Source organism: Capsaspora owczarzaki, assembly GCF_000151315.2.
Source record: "Capsaspora owczarzaki ATCC 30864 unplaced genomic scaffold supercont2.5, whole genome shotgun sequence".
NCBI classification, from domain to species: domain Eukaryota; class Filasterea; order Ministeriida; family Capsasporidae; genus Capsaspora; species Capsaspora owczarzaki.
Window position 1 is genome coordinate 47,842 of NW_011887296.1, and position 17,529 is coordinate 65,370.

At 54.3% G+C, this 17,529-nt stretch overlaps 6 protein-coding genes and 2 non-coding genes across 8 annotated transcripts; 5 read left to right on the forward strand and 3 right to left on the reverse strand.

Annotated features, from left to right (window-relative positions):
- Positions 1-833: 833 nt before the first annotated feature.
- CAOG_09506 lies at positions 834-906 on the reverse strand. The gene has a single exon. It is a non-coding gene; the product is annotated as a tRNA-Lys (tRNA).
- A 229-nt stretch (positions 907-1,135) lies between these two features.
- CAOG_03470 (hypothetical protein) lies at positions 1,136-2,658 on the forward strand (the record flags this gene model as incomplete). Its single annotated transcript, XM_004348325.2, has 2 exons — positions 1,136-2,091; positions 2,119-2,658. The coding sequence occupies 2 exons, from the start codon at positions 1,136-1,138 to the stop codon at positions 2,573-2,575; spliced, it is 1,413 nt and encodes a 470-aa protein (XP_004348375.1). The 3' UTR covers positions 2,576-2,658.
- Positions 2,659-3,054: 396 nt separating this feature from the next.
- Positions 3,055-5,877, forward strand: CAOG_03471 (hypothetical protein). The gene is made up of 2 exons (XM_004348326.2): positions 3,055-3,571; positions 4,495-5,877. The coding sequence occupies exons 1-2, from the start codon at positions 3,223-3,225 to the stop codon at positions 5,622-5,624; spliced, it is 1,479 nt and encodes a 492-aa protein (XP_004348376.1). The 5' UTR covers positions 3,055-3,222; the 3' UTR covers positions 5,625-5,877.
- On the reverse strand, positions 5,796-8,409 carry CAOG_03472 (hypothetical protein). The gene is made up of 2 exons (XM_004348327.2): positions 8,349-8,409; positions 5,796-7,809 (listed from the first exon to the last, which is right to left on the reverse strand). The coding sequence occupies exons 1-2, from the start codon at positions 8,375-8,377 to the stop codon at positions 5,916-5,918; spliced, it is 1,923 nt and encodes a 640-aa protein (XP_004348377.2). The 5' UTR covers positions 8,378-8,409; the 3' UTR covers positions 5,796-5,915.
- A 997-nt stretch (positions 8,410-9,406) lies between these two features.
- On the forward strand, positions 9,407-11,827 carry CAOG_03473 (hypothetical protein; the record flags this gene model as incomplete). The annotated part of the gene is made up of 1 exon (XM_004348328.1): positions 9,407-11,827. The coding sequence occupies one exon, from the start codon at positions 9,407-9,409 to the stop codon at positions 11,825-11,827; it is 2,421 nt and encodes an 806-aa protein (XP_004348378.1).
- Positions 11,828-12,591: 764 nt separating this feature from the next.
- On the reverse strand, positions 12,592-14,833 carry CAOG_03474 (hypothetical protein). The gene is made up of 4 exons (XM_004348329.2): positions 14,422-14,833; positions 13,611-13,874; positions 13,236-13,498; positions 12,592-13,122 (listed from the first exon to the last, which is right to left on the reverse strand). The coding sequence occupies exons 1-4, from the start codon at positions 14,801-14,803 to the stop codon at positions 12,766-12,768; spliced, it is 1,266 nt and encodes a 421-aa protein (XP_004348379.2). The 5' UTR covers positions 14,804-14,833; the 3' UTR covers positions 12,592-12,765.
- A 152-nt stretch (positions 14,834-14,985) lies between these two features.
- CAOG_03475 (hypothetical protein) lies at positions 14,986-17,285 on the forward strand. Its single transcript, XM_004348330.2, has 6 exons — positions 14,986-15,047; positions 15,234-15,298; positions 15,897-16,104; positions 16,241-16,366; positions 16,469-16,584; positions 16,715-17,285. Exons 1-6 carry the CDS (start codon positions 15,026-15,028, stop codon positions 17,180-17,182), a joined length of 1,005 nt encoding a protein of 334 aa, XP_004348380.1. The 5' UTR covers positions 14,986-15,025; the 3' UTR covers positions 17,183-17,285.
- Positions 17,286-17,433: 148 nt separating this feature from the next.
- Positions 17,434-17,506, forward strand: CAOG_09511. The gene has a single exon. It is a non-coding gene; the product is annotated as a tRNA-Lys (tRNA).
- Positions 17,507-17,529: the final 23 nt, after the last annotated feature.

Genomic DNA, 17,529 nt, shown 5'->3' on the forward strand with positions numbered 1-17,529 from the left:
AACCAAAAAAAAAAAAAAAAAAAAAAAACAAAGCAAAAAAACAATGAAAAAGCATTTCTTTCGCAATGGGGGGGAAGGGAGCCCGGCGACTGGCCTGCCGCCCTCATAGCTATCCTGAATGGATAGATGGCGAGGGTGATTGGGTGCGAGTCTCCAGTGTAGCAGAGCGAGCAGCGTCAAAGCCCTTGTTTTGTTTTTCTTGCCTTTGAAATGAAGAAATAACAAAAGGGCAACGACGCTGCACTCAACTGGAAAAATCCCGCGGTGGCAGGTCAGCCTTGTAGTGCTGGGCCGAAGTAATCAGTAGAGTTGCAGTTGGGGTTCTATGAACCGTTCGTCCTCGCCATCAGATTGCAATCGAAGTAAGCGGCGGAGGACGCTCCAGTGCCGCATGGCTGTGCAGCAGTAGGAGAGTGAGCTCGTTCCAAATCCAGCAGCGGTTGGCTTAAATGGCTGAATTTTTTGGTTTTGTGTTTTTTGGGTTTTTTGATGATTCTACACATTCTGGTTTTGTTTTTTAGGTGACGCAGCAAATTTGACTGTCAATGACGTCCTCAGACAGCTAAAAACAGCATCAAGGAATGAACAACAAAAGATCGTAGTTTGAAGGAAGAGGGCAAGACGAGAGTGCAAGAACGTGAAAAAAAAAAAAAAGAGTCAGAACGAAACAGATCGTTCCACCCAGACCCAATCGCGTGTGACAGCTCTTTGCATCGAAATATACTGTATGCGGCTTGCAGATGTACAACCACCATTGCCTCAAAAAGAGAAACAAACCAACAGACAAAAAAAAAAAAAAAAAAAAAAAGAATGAAAGCGAAAACAAAAAGGCCAGCCCGATACGGGGCTCGAACCCGTGACACTGAGATTAAGAGTCTCACGCTCTACCGACTGAGCTAATCGGGCCTACATGCTGTCGGTTGGGCAAAAGCGTTGACCAAACGCAGAATGGAATTGCCGCTTTTTGTTTTTTTCGCCCTCAGCGAACGCAGCAGAGCGAGCAACAAGCTCTCGATTGGCGACTTGCTCGGTAAAAACAGGCTGCAATAACATAAAAACAAATCAAGCAAAAAGCACAAATTTGAATCCATTTCCAAAATTGTACCGTGATTCGGAGTCAGTCCTGCTAATTTGGATGCGTTCGACGCGCGGACTGGCGCAGGGCCAGCAAGCTCAAGCTCAAGCTCAAGGGCAGCAGCAACCTCAAGCACAAGGGCAGCAGCAGGCGCAGACGGCGGGCCGACCGCTGCCATCAACCCAGCCAACGGTGGACCTCGCCGCCCTCGCAGCCGCTCTGCCGCAGATTGGACAGCTGTGGCAGAACAACCTGACTGACGCGGGCGATGTGCATGGCGACGCCCAAGCGCGAGGCCAACGCGCCTATGCAAACCAGCAGGCAGCGCTGCGGCTCCAGGCGTCTTTGCAACAGCGAGCTCAATCTCAATCTCAATCTCAATCTCAATCTCAATCTCAATCTCAATCTCAATCTCAATCTCAATCTCAAGCTCAAGCTCAAGCTCATGGAAATGCTCAGCTCGGACTGCCGAACGACCTCGGCGGATTTGTCAGCTTGTTGACCGAAGCCGCGCTGTTGCCGAAAGCGGAGTTGATGAATGTTGCGCGTGCCAACAATGCGAATGCAGCGAGAGCATCGTCATCACCCCAGTTTGGTCAATCGGCTGCTCCACCTGCTGCCACGGCCAGAACAAGTGCTGCTTCAGGAAACACAGGTGCTGCTGGAGGATGTGCCTCGGGCGTTTGTCCCGCTCCAACGCAGCCTGGCGCAGGCCTTGCAGCGCTGCTCGCCAACCCGGCAGTGGCGCAGTTTGCCAACGATCTCGTTGTGCGCAAGCTGCACGAGAGGGCGGCGGCTGCCACGAGTGCCGGTGCTGGTGCCGGTGGCGGCCAGACCGGAGATCTGCCTCCGTTGGACACGTTCCTCCAGCTGCTTGCGACAGAGCCCCAGCGCCTGTGGGAGCGCATCCAGTGGCGGGCTTCCGTGGAAGAAGCCGCACGCGAGAGTCGAGCCACCGGGCGACCCATTTTCATCGAGCTCATCGTTGGACGCTACGGCCAGCAGCAGTCAACCGTGTGCTGACTGGGTGGCCGCCTACTGAGAGTAGGCCCGTTGAGCTGCGAGCGCGTGAGCGACGCCATCAACGAATTCTGCATTCCCGTGGCCATCAATGTGACGCGCGAAGGCTTCCCGGTCAACCACATCCCAGCGCTTCGCTTTGCCGAGTCCATCTACCAGACCAACTGGCGATTTGAGTTTGGCTTTGCGTCCTGCTTCATTGTGGACGACACTGGTGCCATTCCGCTGGGTGTTGCCAGCAACAGCCAGGTGACCAAGACTCCGCGGGCAGTGTACGAGCGCGAGTACCTTTTGTTCATTGTGGAGGCGCTGGAGCGATTCAAGTCGCTCCAGGCCATTCGTCGTGGCAATCTGGGTGAGCTCCGCACGTTTGCCGCCAGCCTGATGCAAGAGTTTTCTCGTCGTGCCAGCCAGATGGCCCAGCAGCGTCAGCAATTTGAAGGGTTTGCGCAGCGTCATCCTCAGCTGCGACAACTGTAGATGGCTTTTTTTTGTTGTTGTTGTTGTTGTTGTTGTCTTCCCTTCCTTCTTGACTAGTGTGGATTTGGCTCTGGGTGTAACGCCTCGGGGTGATTTCTAATTGTTTGTTGAGCAGGTACACACGCCACAATGATGAAGGCCGAGCGCTAAAGTCAACAGTGCCCTTAGTTTGCAACAGTGCAAAACAACCAAGGAGCGAAGAAGGAACAAGCATGTTTGCTTGTTTCCCCCCCTCCACGTTTTGTTTGCTTGCTTTTGGGTCGACGGCGCTCGAGCTGGATGAGCGGGTGATGATATCACCACTGCTGGGTGCGTGCTTCCTGTTTTCTTCCGACGCGATTCTTTCACGACGAGGCAATTTCAATGTGTACATACAGTAGATTTTTGTTCCCTCCCCCGCTCTCTCTGCTGCTGATTCTGAATTCTACCACCATACTGTGCAATCATCCCCCATTTCCTTATCTGCTCACTCCTCTTCCCCCGCCAATTGTCACTCCATTTTTGGTCATTTCTTAGCGGCACATTACAGTTTCGCTGCACTCCTCTTTTTGATCTCTTTCTTGATCTCCCTTTCGATCCAATCGAGGCCACGCACATTCGCTTGTCACACTGTTGCACACACACGCGCGCGCAGGGGTTGGCAAAGAATGAAGCTGACGCTGTGGCAGATTCTCGTGACGTGCTTCTACACGGGGTGCTATCTGGGCGTGGGCTTGGTGATTGGCAGCCTCGGACCGACCATCCCGACGATTGCGACTGCGCTCAACACGACCGAGGCCGACCTGTCTGCCGTGTTCTTTGCGCGCGGTGGCGGGTGGCTGACTGGCTCGTTTGCGTCCGGCTTCCTGTACGACCGCGTGCCGGGCCACTATGTGCTCTCCGTGGCCATGTTCTTCATGGGGCTCGGGCCGTTCCTCATCCCCTTTGCCATCGAGCACGGCAAGGTCCCGCTGCTCTCCTGCTTTACGCTGCTCGGTCTCGGCGGCGGCTTTGTCGGTAAGCCCACACACACACCATCAGACGCTCTCTCTCTCTCTCTCTCTCTCTCTCTCTCTCTCTTGGCGTTTTGCTTTGAAATGTCTGCGCAAATCCCCGTCGTTTGCGGTTTTGCAAAAGTGAGTGATTGCGAGTGAGAGTGGCGGTCATCGAGTTTTTCTTGCGTTTGAGGTTTTATCCTCTCTCTCTGTCTCTCGCTGTCTCTCGCTGTCTCTCCCTCCTTCTCTCTCTCTTGTTAACCCTTTGATGTCGAGCCATCCAACCCTAACCCTAACACCCCAACCCAACCTCCCAATCCATGTATGCCACCTCATCCATGCATCTTCCCGCCCTATCGCTATCGAGCCTTGTTATCTTTTGTGTATGGCGTCACTTTTTTTGTTTCCCCCCTTTCGAATACTCCGCAGAACACCACTCAATCACGAATCGCGTTTTGACTGTGCATATGAAAACAAACGAGGCATGCAATTCCACTTGCAGCGAAAAGGGGAAGCGGGGCGGGGTTAGGTGTGCGGTTTAGCGGGAAAAGGGGTTACGGTGAGGAGGGTTCCATGTGTCAACCAGCGCTTTGCTCACACGACCAACATCAACAGTAACATTGCGCAGAGTGCGGCAAATATAGAGAGTCACTGTGCGCTCTGCATGGTGGTCGCATTTCACTGCGTTGATTGAATTGCGAGGGAAGCCGGGAACCTGAAAAAAACGAAATAAGCGGGGTGGACGCGCGTGTCGACCACACGCACGCCTCAACCAACATCGCGCAATCGCTGCCGACCTCACCACTGACACACCCACTGTGAGTGTGAGCAGCATGGCTTGGAAAACGCTCAACGAGATGCAACCATTGCTGAACACACCTCCCTTGTTGTAACCTTTTCCCCACTTCTAAGAGCTCAACCCTTACCATGTCTTATTGTCCACAGACGTCGGCGCGAATACGCTCATCGGATGGCAGCATGGAGACGCAGTAGGACCGCACATCCAATTCCTACATTTCGGATTTGCGCTGGGCGGCGTGGTTGCCCCCGTCATCACGGCACAGGTACTGACGTCGAGCGACCATGGCGGGGATGAGGCGCTCAATGTCGAAAACTCCCTGTTTGCCGTCAAGTGGACCTACTGGGCACTCGCCATCTTGTGCATACCATTTGTCCTGATTGGCATCAAGTTCAAGAGCCCCGTGCGTCGCGTCGCCGAGGTCGGCAACGGCGAAAAGGTCCCGAAATCGGTCGTCGTGCTCATCACGCTCCTCTTGTTGTTCTACGTCTCGCTCGAGATTGGATTTGGCGGCTGGGTGTCCAGCTATGCGCTCAACCTCGAGCTGGAGGACGAAATCGTCGCGCCGTACTTGAACTCGGCCTTCTGGGCGGCCATCATGGTTGGACGGTTGGCGGGCGTTCCCCTATCATCACGCATGTCGGCAAAGACCATGCTCCTCGTCAACATGGTTGGGTCGTTGGCGGCTTCCATCCTGCTCGCCATCACGCAGCCCAGCTCCATTGCCCTGTGGGTGCTCTCGACCTTCCTCGGCCTCAGCCTCTCCTCCGTGTATGCCACAGCCGTCTCATACCCCACCACGCTGGGTATGGTCGTCGCAGGTTTCGACACAATGTGGTTTGTGATTGGGTCGTCCGTGGGCGAGATGGTCTTGCCCGCGCTGTTTGGGCCCATCTTTGATGCTCTGGGATACGAAGCCTTGCCATACGCTCTCATCATCCTTGCAGTGCTGCAGTTTGTCTGCCTGCTGGTCATGTTCCGCGTGCTCGGCTCTCGGCGGGTGGTGCGTCGCCTCGATGGCGATGGCGTCCCGCTCGGCGAAGTTTCCGTGCAAGAGTCCTCGTTCCAGCTCAAGGTCCCATTAGAGACGTACGAGCTGCAGCACAGCGTGTCTTCGGATGGCACAAGCATTGGCGCCATCAATGGGCAGCGTCTGCTTGATCGTCGCGGATCCACGAGCTCCACAGAGAGCTTTGAGGACGACGAGCCCGCTCGAGGTCTCGCCACAGTAGGAGCGGATGTCAAGGATACTGGGAAGTACAGTCTACTACATTAGTGCCCGTATTCTCCCCTCCCCCCAAGAAGATTTTTGCAGACCCGCCGTACCAGTACGAGCGAGGCATCTGCGATTTCAACATTACGTTATTTTGTTACTCTGTACTTGTAATAGGTTTTGCTGTCTGTCGACGTGCCAAATAAAACCCACACGCAACTCAAAACAAGCTGTTCGACAACCGGTTTGTTTTTATTAACTGTAACTCTATTGTACACACTGCATGGCATTAGAACAAACACAGAACAAAGAAAAGGATAACACGCACGCACCTCTCCCTCCTTTTTGCGTTTGTTACTTGGTTTTGAGTCGTGCCTCCTCGGCATTGAGCCGACGGTAACGCTCCTTGACAAACACGAGCGGAAGCAAGCAGGCGACAAATCCGCATGTTGCAAACGTGTTGATATCATCCGCATCGACATAGGCCGTGACGAGCAGCATGAGAATGCACCCCAAGTTGTTGAACAGGGTCAGAATGCCGGCCGTCAAGTCCTCGGAAAGCGGGTAGGTGATTTCCGCTGCGAGCTCGTAGAAGAGCGGGTTGCAGCCACCAAAGAAGAAGCCGGCCAGCGAAATGGAAAACCCGTTGGCCAGATAGGAGGAATTGATGACGGCAGACGTGTCGCCAACGGGAAAGCTCAGCGTAAACCACACCAGGCAGCCGATGCCGAGACAGAACAAGACCACAATCACAATCTTGAATCGCCGCTTGAGCAGAGTGTCACACAGCTTGCCTGCAATCAACGCTGCTACAATGCCGGCCAGTTGGCTGTAAAAGCTCAGCTCGTTGGCCCCGCTCTTGATGATGGTGGGCAAAATGTTCGTCCAGCCGTTGAAAATGCCCGCTTGGACGCCGCCACAGATGGCAAGCAGCATGAAACTGGACGACTTGACGCTCATGGCCACGGTTTGGCCGAAGGTGAGCCGATGAGCCCACTCGGGGGTCAGCGCCTCCAGACTCATGGGCAGCTTGTGCACCGGACCTTTCATGGACACGGCGGAGAATGACGCCACGCTGGGAGAATCTGGCTGCACTCCTCGACTGAAAAGCAATTCGTCCTGGTCGGAAGGGTCATCCACATGAGGGATGGACGCTGCCACCGACGCAAGCGACGGCGAGGGCGAGCGGGAGCGCGAGGACTCGGAGGTCGAGCTGGACAAGGCTGGCCAGTGCGACAAACTTTGCTGCTGGCCATGGCCGAGGTTGTTGGATGGATGATTGCTGTGTTGCGAGTGGCTGGGGAGTCGTGTTGTGCTATAGGACGGAGAGGCCGAGGTCAGCGAGCTTTCCAAGTACGCCGCGTCATACTCTGTCGGGTGTTGCTGCAGATGCAGCACGCCGTGCGTTGAAATGTGTGGTCCCATTGCAACAATGGCCGCCTCGGTCGCCTCGACGGGGTGAGCCAGCAGCAACGGAGTGGGCGGGAGCGGCGGAGCAGCCGGAAAGTAGGCGAGAATGACCACAAACGTGAGCACACTCAACCCCGCGTTAATGTACAAGAGCAGCGGCACGTCGGAGGCGGTCGGGGCAATGTAGGGTCCGACGAGCATGCCCACGGCGGTACCGAGATTGTTGCACACAATGAAGAGGGCGGTCGCAAAGGTGCGCTCATTGGGAGCAAACCAAGTCACCGATAGCTTGGAAGGCGATGCCATGACAAACGGGCCCGAGCATGCGTTGAGAATCTGACCGATCGTGACGAAAAAAATATAGCGCCAGTACTCTTCGCGCAACACGGAAAACCAGCACGGAATGAGACGAATCACAGATCCAGCAGCCGTCAAGCCTGCAGCTGCCAATACAATAACACGGCACGAGCGTTTGGGACCGAGTCGCTTCTCCAGATACGGCACGACCATGACGACGGGAATGTAAAACACTGGGCCCCACGTCAAAAACAGCACGACCTGCGAGTCGTCAATGGTGTTGTTGTAGTACTCTTTGGTCTGGTCGTTGACCGAGTTGTATGTCAGCCACACCATGCTTTGCATGAACGAGGCCACCGAGAAGATGAACAAGATGTACCAGCGACGCTTGTAGACATGGCACTGAGGTGGTGCTTGCGATTTGCTCGTATCTGGCGGCGCCGCAAAGCTTCCTCCGTGTATGGATGGTGGTCCGACGAGTGGTGGTTTTGCAAATGATCCATTGCTCGGCTGCGATGCCAAACTTGACGCGCGACTGCTCCTGTCAAGGCACAACACAACAGCAAAGAACGGCAGCAAAAGCAAATCATTTTGTCAGAACAATCTTCCACATACAGCTGAGCAGCAATACAAACACAATCCAACATAAAACCCCCCGGCGAATGCTTGTGAGAAGCAAGACGACAAGGCCTTTTTGGATGTTTGACTGAGTTTGCATTGTGAGTTGGGGTCGAACACGAGCGCCCGTTCTCGCAGGTCGCTCTGAGAGCGCGATGAGAGAGCGAAGAGGATGAACGATTTGGCCACCTTATGAAGTGGGGGACGCGCCCGTGCTGCTGGGCCGTGGAGGGAAAGCAGAGCAAGTAGGGAGAATGGCGGGAAGAATGGCGCGGGTAGAGCAGCAGAGCGAGAGAGAGAGCGACTCAAAGAGTGTGTCATTGACAAGGCTATAGAGCAGGAAAGTCGGTTGTGCATGGGGTAGGGAAGGCAAAGGAGAGCGAGAGGGAGAGCGAGAGGGAGAGGGAGAGCGAGCGAGCGAGAGGGGACGAAGGCAATGGAGGAACAGAGCCAACAACTTACTTGTCAAGCAGTGGTCGCGTTTCACTCATCAAACACAGGAAGACAAAACAGAACAAAATAGAACAATGACTGGGATTGAGAATACAAAAACAATTGCATGGGCAGTCCAGTTCCCATTTTGGTAAACAGCGTCGTGAGGCGAGAGAGGGAGAGAGAGAGAGAGAGAGAGGGAGGGGGGAAAGGGTCGGTCAACTGCTTCGTACAACGCTCGGCAAGATGGCAGGTGAAACACTCGACATGCACGATAGAAGCGTGGAGCAGCAGCATTATTGAGCACAAAAAAAAGCCACTCGTTGACAAAGATCAACAAGCAACAGCGGAAATGGAAATACAGCTGCGGTGCAACTAGTTCGAGCTGCGTTATGCTGGTTGACTTGCAGACGCTGCATTGCCAACGCAATGCCCCATAACCACAATCTCAGCAATTCTACCATCCCGCCTTATGCGCGCTGATATGATGAAGCACAGAGTGTGATCGCCTCGTGCAGTACCTTGGGCTTTTGCTGTCACTTTTGAATAGCTTTTCAGAAACAAATCCTTCATTTCGTTCCTTCAACAACCGTGCCGCCTTCACCTGCTGCCGTCGTCTCAACTTCTTGCAGCTGTTGCATCCATCATCGATCTCTGCGCCGTCAATTCCCCTGCCACCTCTAAGCGCGCCGCCTCTCTCTCACTCACCTAGTCATGTATGCACGTGAAGACAGCCGATTTTGTGCCAAACGCCCCAGCCTATTTATAAAACCGAATTTTTGCTTGATTGGAAAACAAAACCCGCCTCAATCCTGACATTGCTATTTGCATGACGAGCTGAGCAATGCACTGTTGCAGTGTGATCATGCTGACCAGTGCGGACCAGGCTGCAGGGCTCGAACAAGCACTGGCTGAAAGCGAGAGAGAGAGAGAGAGAGAGCGCGAGAGTCACCTTTTGCGACTGTTTTCCTTTTTGGCACCGCACTCGCCGCATCTCCCCCACCCCCTTTTGAGTGTCCTTGAATAGCATTCAAAAACACTCACAAACCGCTTGTCTGTCTGTCTGTCGCTCATGTCACTTCTCAGGTATGACGCTGACAGCACCGCTTGCCGTCCTCGCCGTGCTCGCGGGGCTGCACTTTGCAACAACGCTGGCCCAATCACCGTCCGCATCCTGTTCGGGCTCGCAGCCATTGGTCGGCGCTTCCAATACGCCACGTAGTTACGACGGATCCGTTGGTGTCTACAATGCTCCATGGATGAGTCCTCCGCCTGCATCCTACAATTCGGGGGCTGGCAAATGCATCACCTGGCAGTACACGCCAGCCACTGCTGGAAACATTTACTTTAGCACCTGCGGACTCACCTCGGATGATACCGTGCTGGTCGCTTCGACGGGTGCTTGCACAAATGACTTTGGCGAGACAATGATTCTGATGCTTGATGACACGAGTGGCTGCCAATTTCGAACAATCTTGAGTTTTGAAGCAACGGCAGGAACCCGCTACTTTCTCCATATGTGTACCTATGCCTCGTACTATTTGGATCCCAGTACAGCAGTCAAGCTCACGTCCGGGCAATTCATATTTGACTTTCAGTGCCCCGCTGGCATGACGGATCACGATTCGTTGGTCGAGACAGCATGCATTAGCTGCACAGGCGTGCAGGGCATCTACGCCCCGGTCGATTCGCGTGGGGCATGCTCCACTTTGCTCTGCCCGGCCGGCACCTCGGATGACGACAGCTCTTCGCTTACTCCTTGTGTTGCATGCGGTCCCGGCACCGATACGTCGTCACCTGGCAAATATGGTTTGTGCACCAACTTTAATGTGCCTGCAGGCAAGTACGATCATGACTCCAACTCTGCCACCGCGGCGCTGACGTGCCCTGCTGGAAATTATGCGCCCGCAGCCGGCGTTTTGTGCACACCGTGTGCAGCTGGGTCATGGGACCATGATGGGTCGTCCGCAACCGCATGCGTTTCGTGCGCGTCCGAGTGCGTGGCTGGGTATTACGAATCACCGGGATGCACTCCCACGACCAACCGCGCTTGCGCCACCTGCACTCCCGTTACCTCCTGCGCCGCGTCGAGCACGACGTGCACGTCACCCACAACCTCGCGCTGCTCGACTTGCCTTGCAAACTTTTACAAAGTGGCGGGTCCCTCGAGCGACACGTGTGAGGCCTGCGCTGCAGCCTGCACCACGGGAACGTTCGAGACTGCTGATTGCACGGCGACAAGCAATCGCGTGTGCACCGCATGCACTGCCATTTCCGATTGTGATGCGACAGTTTCCTGCACTTCGACAAGCAACGGCCGCTGCTCTGCCTGCGCTTCGGGGCATTACCTCGTGCCCGGCTCTACCTCGGCTCAAGACGCGTGTGCCGTGTGCGAGACCTGCGGGGTTGGCACGTTTGAGTCGCAGGCGTGCACGCATGCCACCAACCGAAACTGCACGCAGTGCACGCCGCTTGAAAACTGCGCTCAAGTATCGTGCACCGACACCACTGACTCTGTGTGCGTGCAGTGCCATGCGGGCTCATTCTACAATACGACCAGCCAGGCGTGCCACGCGTGCGTCGAGTGCGCTTCGAACGAGTTTGAAGCCATCGCTTGCACCTTCCTCACCGACCGCTCATGCAGTGCTTGCGCCAACGTGACAAACTGCGCGTCTGTGACTTGCACATCTTTGGACGACTCGGTTTGCGAATCCTGCACGTCCACCACGTACATGTCACCCAACGCCACCGCGGGCGACGACGAGCAATGCTTGCCCTGTGCGCCTGTCGCCGGTTGTGCGCACGCGAACGTGGTGTGCACGACTGCCACCGACTCTCGTTGCAACGTTGCGGCCAGCTCGGCGGATCCGACTGTCATTATTGTTGTTGTCGTTCTAGCTGCATTGTTGTTGATTGTTGTACTGGCTGTGCTGCTTGTCAAGCGACGACAACGTCGCAACGCCCGCAAATCTCCTGACGCCACTCGTCGTTCTGGGCAAACCAACCATCCCGCGACCACGATGGAAATGCTGGCCAATCCCCTTTCTGATCATGGTGTCCAGAGCGACAATGAGGCGTACTCGCAGGTGAAGTACTCGACCGCAGCAGGCGACAGCAGCAACCTGTACGACACCCTTGCTCTTGGCGGTCGGCCGTCTGGCTCTTCACCACGAGCAACGCAGGAGGCGCTCTATGACAACATTCGTCCAGCTCCACCAGCAGAGCCAGTCTACAGCAATACAACTCAAACCACGCAGGCTCACACGCTTGAATACGAGGCACCGAAATTCGACTCTCGTGTTGTTGACTCGACTGCCGCCACCTCGCCGACTTATGAGATGGCAACCTTCGGGGAGCCTCAGTATGAAGCACCGGTCTCCGCCGTCGAGGCGTACGCCACTGGCTCTGCACCCTACGACACTCTTCACCGCAGATCTGCAGTCGAGTCTCCCGCCTCCGATGGGGTTGTTTACACTCGCGTTTACGCTGCTTCCGGAAGCAACTCCTAGCGAATGTCCCGATGTTTTTGTTTTTGTTTTCCCCTCCCCCCTTTGTGCTGTATAGTCGTTGTGTGTGTGCTTTTGTGATTCAATAGCAACGTTCTCCTCGCTCCGACTGACTTTGACAGAGTCTCGCTGATCTCCAACTTGGAATAACTGGGGGATTTTCGTTGCAATTTCCTCCCTCGCTTTTTCTCAGACAATGTTCACTTTTGGGGGGCCTGTTTCCACTCTTCTTAATACTATCCACACCCATACCTTTTTTTTTTTTTTTTTTTTTTTCCATGTTCTGCATTCAGTTGCTGCTGCCCGTCGTCTTCCTGAGCCACATTGACAGCCTGACGCCGACGCGCGTGCTGCTCGCTGGCTGCGTCCTGCTCGAGCTGCTGCTGTCCTACCGCCCGTGCATCATGTGCACCCTCTGCTTCCTCATCGCAATGGCCATGGCCATCACCGTCGGATTCAGCTCGTACTCGTCCGCCGTGCTGCCCGAAGCCGAGCCCTCGCTTTGCTTCCGCACTCACCACTGAGAGCCACGTATCGTTGCTTCAAGACGTTTAGATCATGACGCGTTTTCGTGGAACTCGGGACGTTGGACGGAGCGTTCGACCGTTCTGCACTCAGCCATCCGACAAGATGGTCGTGCATCTGGGCTGGCGTGGTCAACTCGATGCGATGAAAGGGCACTTGAACGTGTCATTGCAAGCCAAGTAGTTGCTGTTTCGTTGCGTCGAGAGTGCAGTGAATGGACGACAATCGAATACAAAGCAATTTTCGTTGGCGTTTGGTAAGCTTGGAAACAAATCAGGTCAATGCACAGTTGCATCCAAGAAGAGATACAAAGAGTAACAACGTTTAAAAACAACTTGAGCGAACAAACAACCTTGACACGGCGATCTCAGCAGCAGCAGCAACAACAGCAATAGCAACATCTTTTTTTTTTTTTTTTACACGGCGAAGTCAACCACAACAGGCCAGTGGTCACTCACGCACTGGCAGCATGCCACAAACTCGTGATCGAACAGCACATTCTGGATACCCGCAGCGAGGCCAGCGCTCACAAGCATGTGGTCGATCGACGTGTGTTCATCGCCACCTTCGTCAACGCAGCTGTTGTCCTTGTCCCACCAGGAAGTGTATCGGTTTTCCAGTGGAACATGCGACGCCACGTTCGAGAGAGCGAGGTGGGCAGTGCTAGGGTTGATTGGCGTCTTGAGGTACTCGAGCGTGCGCGAAGTGGGAACTGAGCCAGCAATGTCCAAAACGGTGCCGTCGTAATCGTTGAAATCGCCGAGGAAGATGAGCTGTAAAGGGGGGGGGTGTGTGAATCGCAAGTGTAGGGTAGCAGGCATTCTTTGGTCAATCCTCCCAATCATCATCATCAAACCTCCAAGCAACAAGAGAATCAATTCAATACCTCGTCGACGCCCGCAAGAATCGTGTCGGCAGCATTGCGTGCAACCAAGGCTTGGGCCTCGCGCTTGCGGCAGTTCTCTGCTTGCCAAGGCTGCGACAAGAGATGCAGACCCATCATGCCAACCTTCTTGTTGTTGATTTGGAAGGCAGTGAGGTAGTGCTTGGAGACACCAGTGGTGCCAGAAGCGGTCGCGGCAGCACACTGGGTGCCAGGGACGGGATAGTTTTGACGCGACTCGTCACGCGTCATGGCCATGTAAGGGTCTGCGCAAAGCGAGGGCGATGAGAACAAAGAAGCAACAGCAGCAACAAAGCCAAAAAAAAAAAAACCATTAAAAAAAAAACAAAAACATGGCAACACCTATTTGCCGCTTACCAACGCGAGTGAGAATGCCGACATTCTGGCCAGTGGCAGTATCAGTGCCAGTAATCAGGTAGGGCTTGTAACCAAAGCCGGGCAGAGCATTGACCAGGTAGTAGAGAATGGTGCAGTTTTCTATTTCAACGAGGTTGATAATGTCGGCGTTGACGTCCTTGAGAACCTTGACGACGCGGTCAAAGTGCTGCACGGCCTCTTGCGGGGTAGTCCAAGTGCAGTCTCCGGGGCAAGAGATGGCGCCGCGGCGGTGCACGTCCGAATCTGCCCAATCCCAAATTGGCCACAAAATTGAAAGCGCCAATTGAGTGTTCGAAGCCAAGCACGACCCTCCTGCCCCTCCGCTCTGTGATGCGACTTTTTTTGGTTTGTTTTTGATATTTTGTCCGACGAATAGCATCCTTCATTGTACGCAGCAACTTCCTAATGGGGCGATTTTCCCATCCATCCATCCTATGCCACACAAAGCTCCAACTCGTTTCTGATCTCTCCCGTTCGTTCGCGAATCCAGAACACCCAAGCATTTTTAGTCTGCGCAGATGGGCAACCGGGTCCGCATCGCGACATGGAGGGTGAGGCGCTGAATGCGGTTGGTTTGGTCCCGATCAGCAAGGGCGCGTGTCACCTCGCGTTTCGTTTGGATGATCACATTCGACTCTTTGCTACGACTACTCCAACCCACTCTCCGCGTTCCAAATGCGCCTACATCTTGTCACTGATAACTATACATGAGCGGTTGCATGTCCATTTCCCCGAATCGCTGCAAACAGAGGGGGGAAAGTGGAGAAGTGGGGGAAAACAACGCTGTTACCACTTGATTGACTGCTGCGCTTGTCGTCGGTGCCACTCTCGCGAGCGCCCGTCGGGGCGAGCTGGCCGAGGAAGAGCCACTCGGCATTGAAGCTGGCCACACGCAGACGCGACTTGTCCGTGCGGCGGTCTTCCGGGTTGGCCGGGGCGGCGGGGCAGGCGACGGGGTAGGTGGCGCCAGTCCGACGACCCTGCGCTTCGGACGAGGACGAGGCCGAGGACGAGGACATGGACACGGCGAGTGCAACAGCACCGCAGACGAGGCCGATGGCGAGAATGGCGCCAAGCACCACGCGCGTGCGGCGGCTCATCATCGCTCGGGCCGTCTGGGGAGATTGCTGCTGCTGCTGGACGATCAGCGCCGTGGCCTCGCTCTGATTCATGATTGGAACGGGAGCAGCAACAACCAGCAGGACTGAGCCAAAGCTAGCTCACAATTTAAATTGTCAAAATGTGGTCTCATCATCCACGCTGCACACTTTTCCAGCACGACTTGTGTGTAGGGATGAGCCATGGATTCATTTGTCGACAGTCCATTGATTTCAACATTGATTCATTCATTCAGTCTTTTTTTCCCTTTCATTTTCGCGCCTCCGACTGAGAAAATGTCTGCCGTTGAACGACTCGGTAATCCACACACATACATTACACACATTGACCATTGCATTGCATTGCATTGCATTGCATTGCATTGCAGTCAAGTGTGGGGAATGGCTTGTTGTTCGTCGTTTCATTGTTGTGTTGTTATTTTGAAAATGTTTGACGCTAATGCTGCTTTCTTGCTGTTTTCTTTGTTTTGTTTCTATTTGGCAGCCAACTCGCAGGCCAACATTGATCGCATCCAGGCAGTCGAGGCCTGCTTTGGCAGCAGCGGCAAGGTACCACAATTCCCACCCCCCTCCAACAATCGCATTCACCAGGACCAAGGACAGGGTCTTTTTTTTTTTTTTTTTTTTTAAATTCTCTCATAGCCGCATCATCACAGAGTTGTCTTGCCGAGTCGCGTCGTCGCGTTGAGCAAACAAAGCACACGACAAAGAATGAGAGAGAGTCACTTGCAGAGTCGCACAGTCGACGAGCAGCGAAGCGTGGCGGCGACGGCAGCAGTGAGGAATTGGCTTGGGAATGGCTTTGTCGCGCGACCTCTTGCTTTGGAGCACCCCGTCGCATGCAGCACTCCACCCCTCAAGAGTCGGTGTTTGCCCTGTGTGTGCTTGACGAGGCGGGTGGCGTGATGGAGGGAGGCGGGGGGGGGGGAGATGGAAGCGCCGTTCCACTCTCCAGCCTCCCAACCTCATTGCTCCACACAAAAGCGGCGACCTCGATGGCCATCAGTGCTTGCTGAGTGCTTGTGTCAATGTCGGGGACAACGTTGCCTTTTGCCTTTTGGATTTCAGACGAGTTTGGCTGGCGGAACAGGGAACACTACCAAATCGCTCTTCTCTGCCACTCACCCTCGACCTCCTTCTCGCACAGATGCTGCAAAAGGCTGGCCGAGTGCTTATTGGCGAAGGCATCCTGACAAAGATGTGCCGCAAAAAGCTCAAGCCTCGGCAGTTCTATCTCTTCAACGACTGCATCGTGTACGGCTCAATCATCATTCCGCGCAAAAAGCTCACGCGACAACGCCTCATCCCCCTGGCGCACATGTTTCTGCGGCCTATTGCCGACACCGAATCAGCAGGTAGGTCGTGCTTTTCAAACCCCTCGAGTTGTGTTTTGGCTCTTGAAGCTGATTTTTTTGACCGCTTTTTGTCGTTCCTGGTTTTTTTTTTTTTTGTTTGTTTGTTTGTTTGTTTGTTTTTTTTGCACGGCGGCAGCGATGAAGCATGGCTGGTACATTCTTAGCAAAGGCAAATCATTCCAAGTCTTCACTGCAACCGAGCAAGAGAAGCGCGAGTGGATGGCACACATTTGCAAATGCGTATCGGATCAAACGGGGCGAGGTAGGTTGTTTGGTTGCGTTATTCTTGGTCCTTTTGCGAGTACCGTTGGTCTCAATTTTAAGCTCTGTCTCACGACATCCTTCTTCCTTGCGCCCGGCACAGAACAAGTAATGGTGACTGAAGACCCGAAGGACACGGCGGCCGTCTGGATCCCCGACGACAAGGCCACAACCTGCATGTGCTGTCGCAAAGTCAAATTCAATCCTGTTATTCGAAAGGTACAGGGGCGAGAGCATTTTTTGCTTGCCGAAGAGTTTGCACGATTAGTTCTTACTTGTTCAAAATCCCCCCCCCTTCTTCCCAACCCCCCTCCTTTTCGGTTACGTGCCAACACTCACCAAAATTTAGCATCACTGCCGTCGGTGTGGAATGGTTGTCTGTTCCGGATGTTCGCGAAACCGAGCGTTGCTCGCCGATATTGATGAAAAGCCAGTGCGCATTTGCGATTTGTGCCATCGCGTAACATCTGCCGCTGCTTCGCAAGAGGGCGCGGCTACCAACGCTTCCTCTACAGGGGCAACGCCAGCAGCAGCAGTAGCAGCAGCAGTAGATGCATCAGAAGACAAGTCAACAGAAGTAGCCCAAGAACTTGCGGCGCAAACCCTCGAGTCCCCGCCGTCGCCTGTCTCTCGGTCACCAGCGGAGCCCGTGACTCCGGATGAGCCGATGACTCCAGATGCATTGTCATCGTCGGACGAGGATGAGGACGAGGACGACATTCTCGGCGATCTCAGCAAGGTCAGCCGCGAGATGATGATTCCTGGCAATCGCACCTCCGTCTTTTTCTTTGCAGACAACAAGCGTGAATCCGCATGATGTCGCTGTTTGATACAGGGCGTTGGTTGCGTGTGTGTATGTGTTTTTTCATTCGGTTTTTTGGTTTTTTTTTTGTTTGTTTGTAAACCAAGTCATTTGGTTTTTCGCTTCCATCGTCTTGCAATTCTGTGCAGTTCATGCTGTTGCATGCAGGTGGAAGGCTCTGAGTGCCGATTTCCGCCAGATTTCAGATGTGATGTTGCGCCAGCCACTTGCTCTTCCTAAGTCGTTTTGCCCAGCATTTCTTGCAAGCTGCCTTAGCTCAGTCGGTAGAGTAGAGGACTTTTAATCCTCGGGTCGGGGGTTCGAGCCCCCCAGGCAGCGGTCCTTTTTTTTCCGAGTTTTAG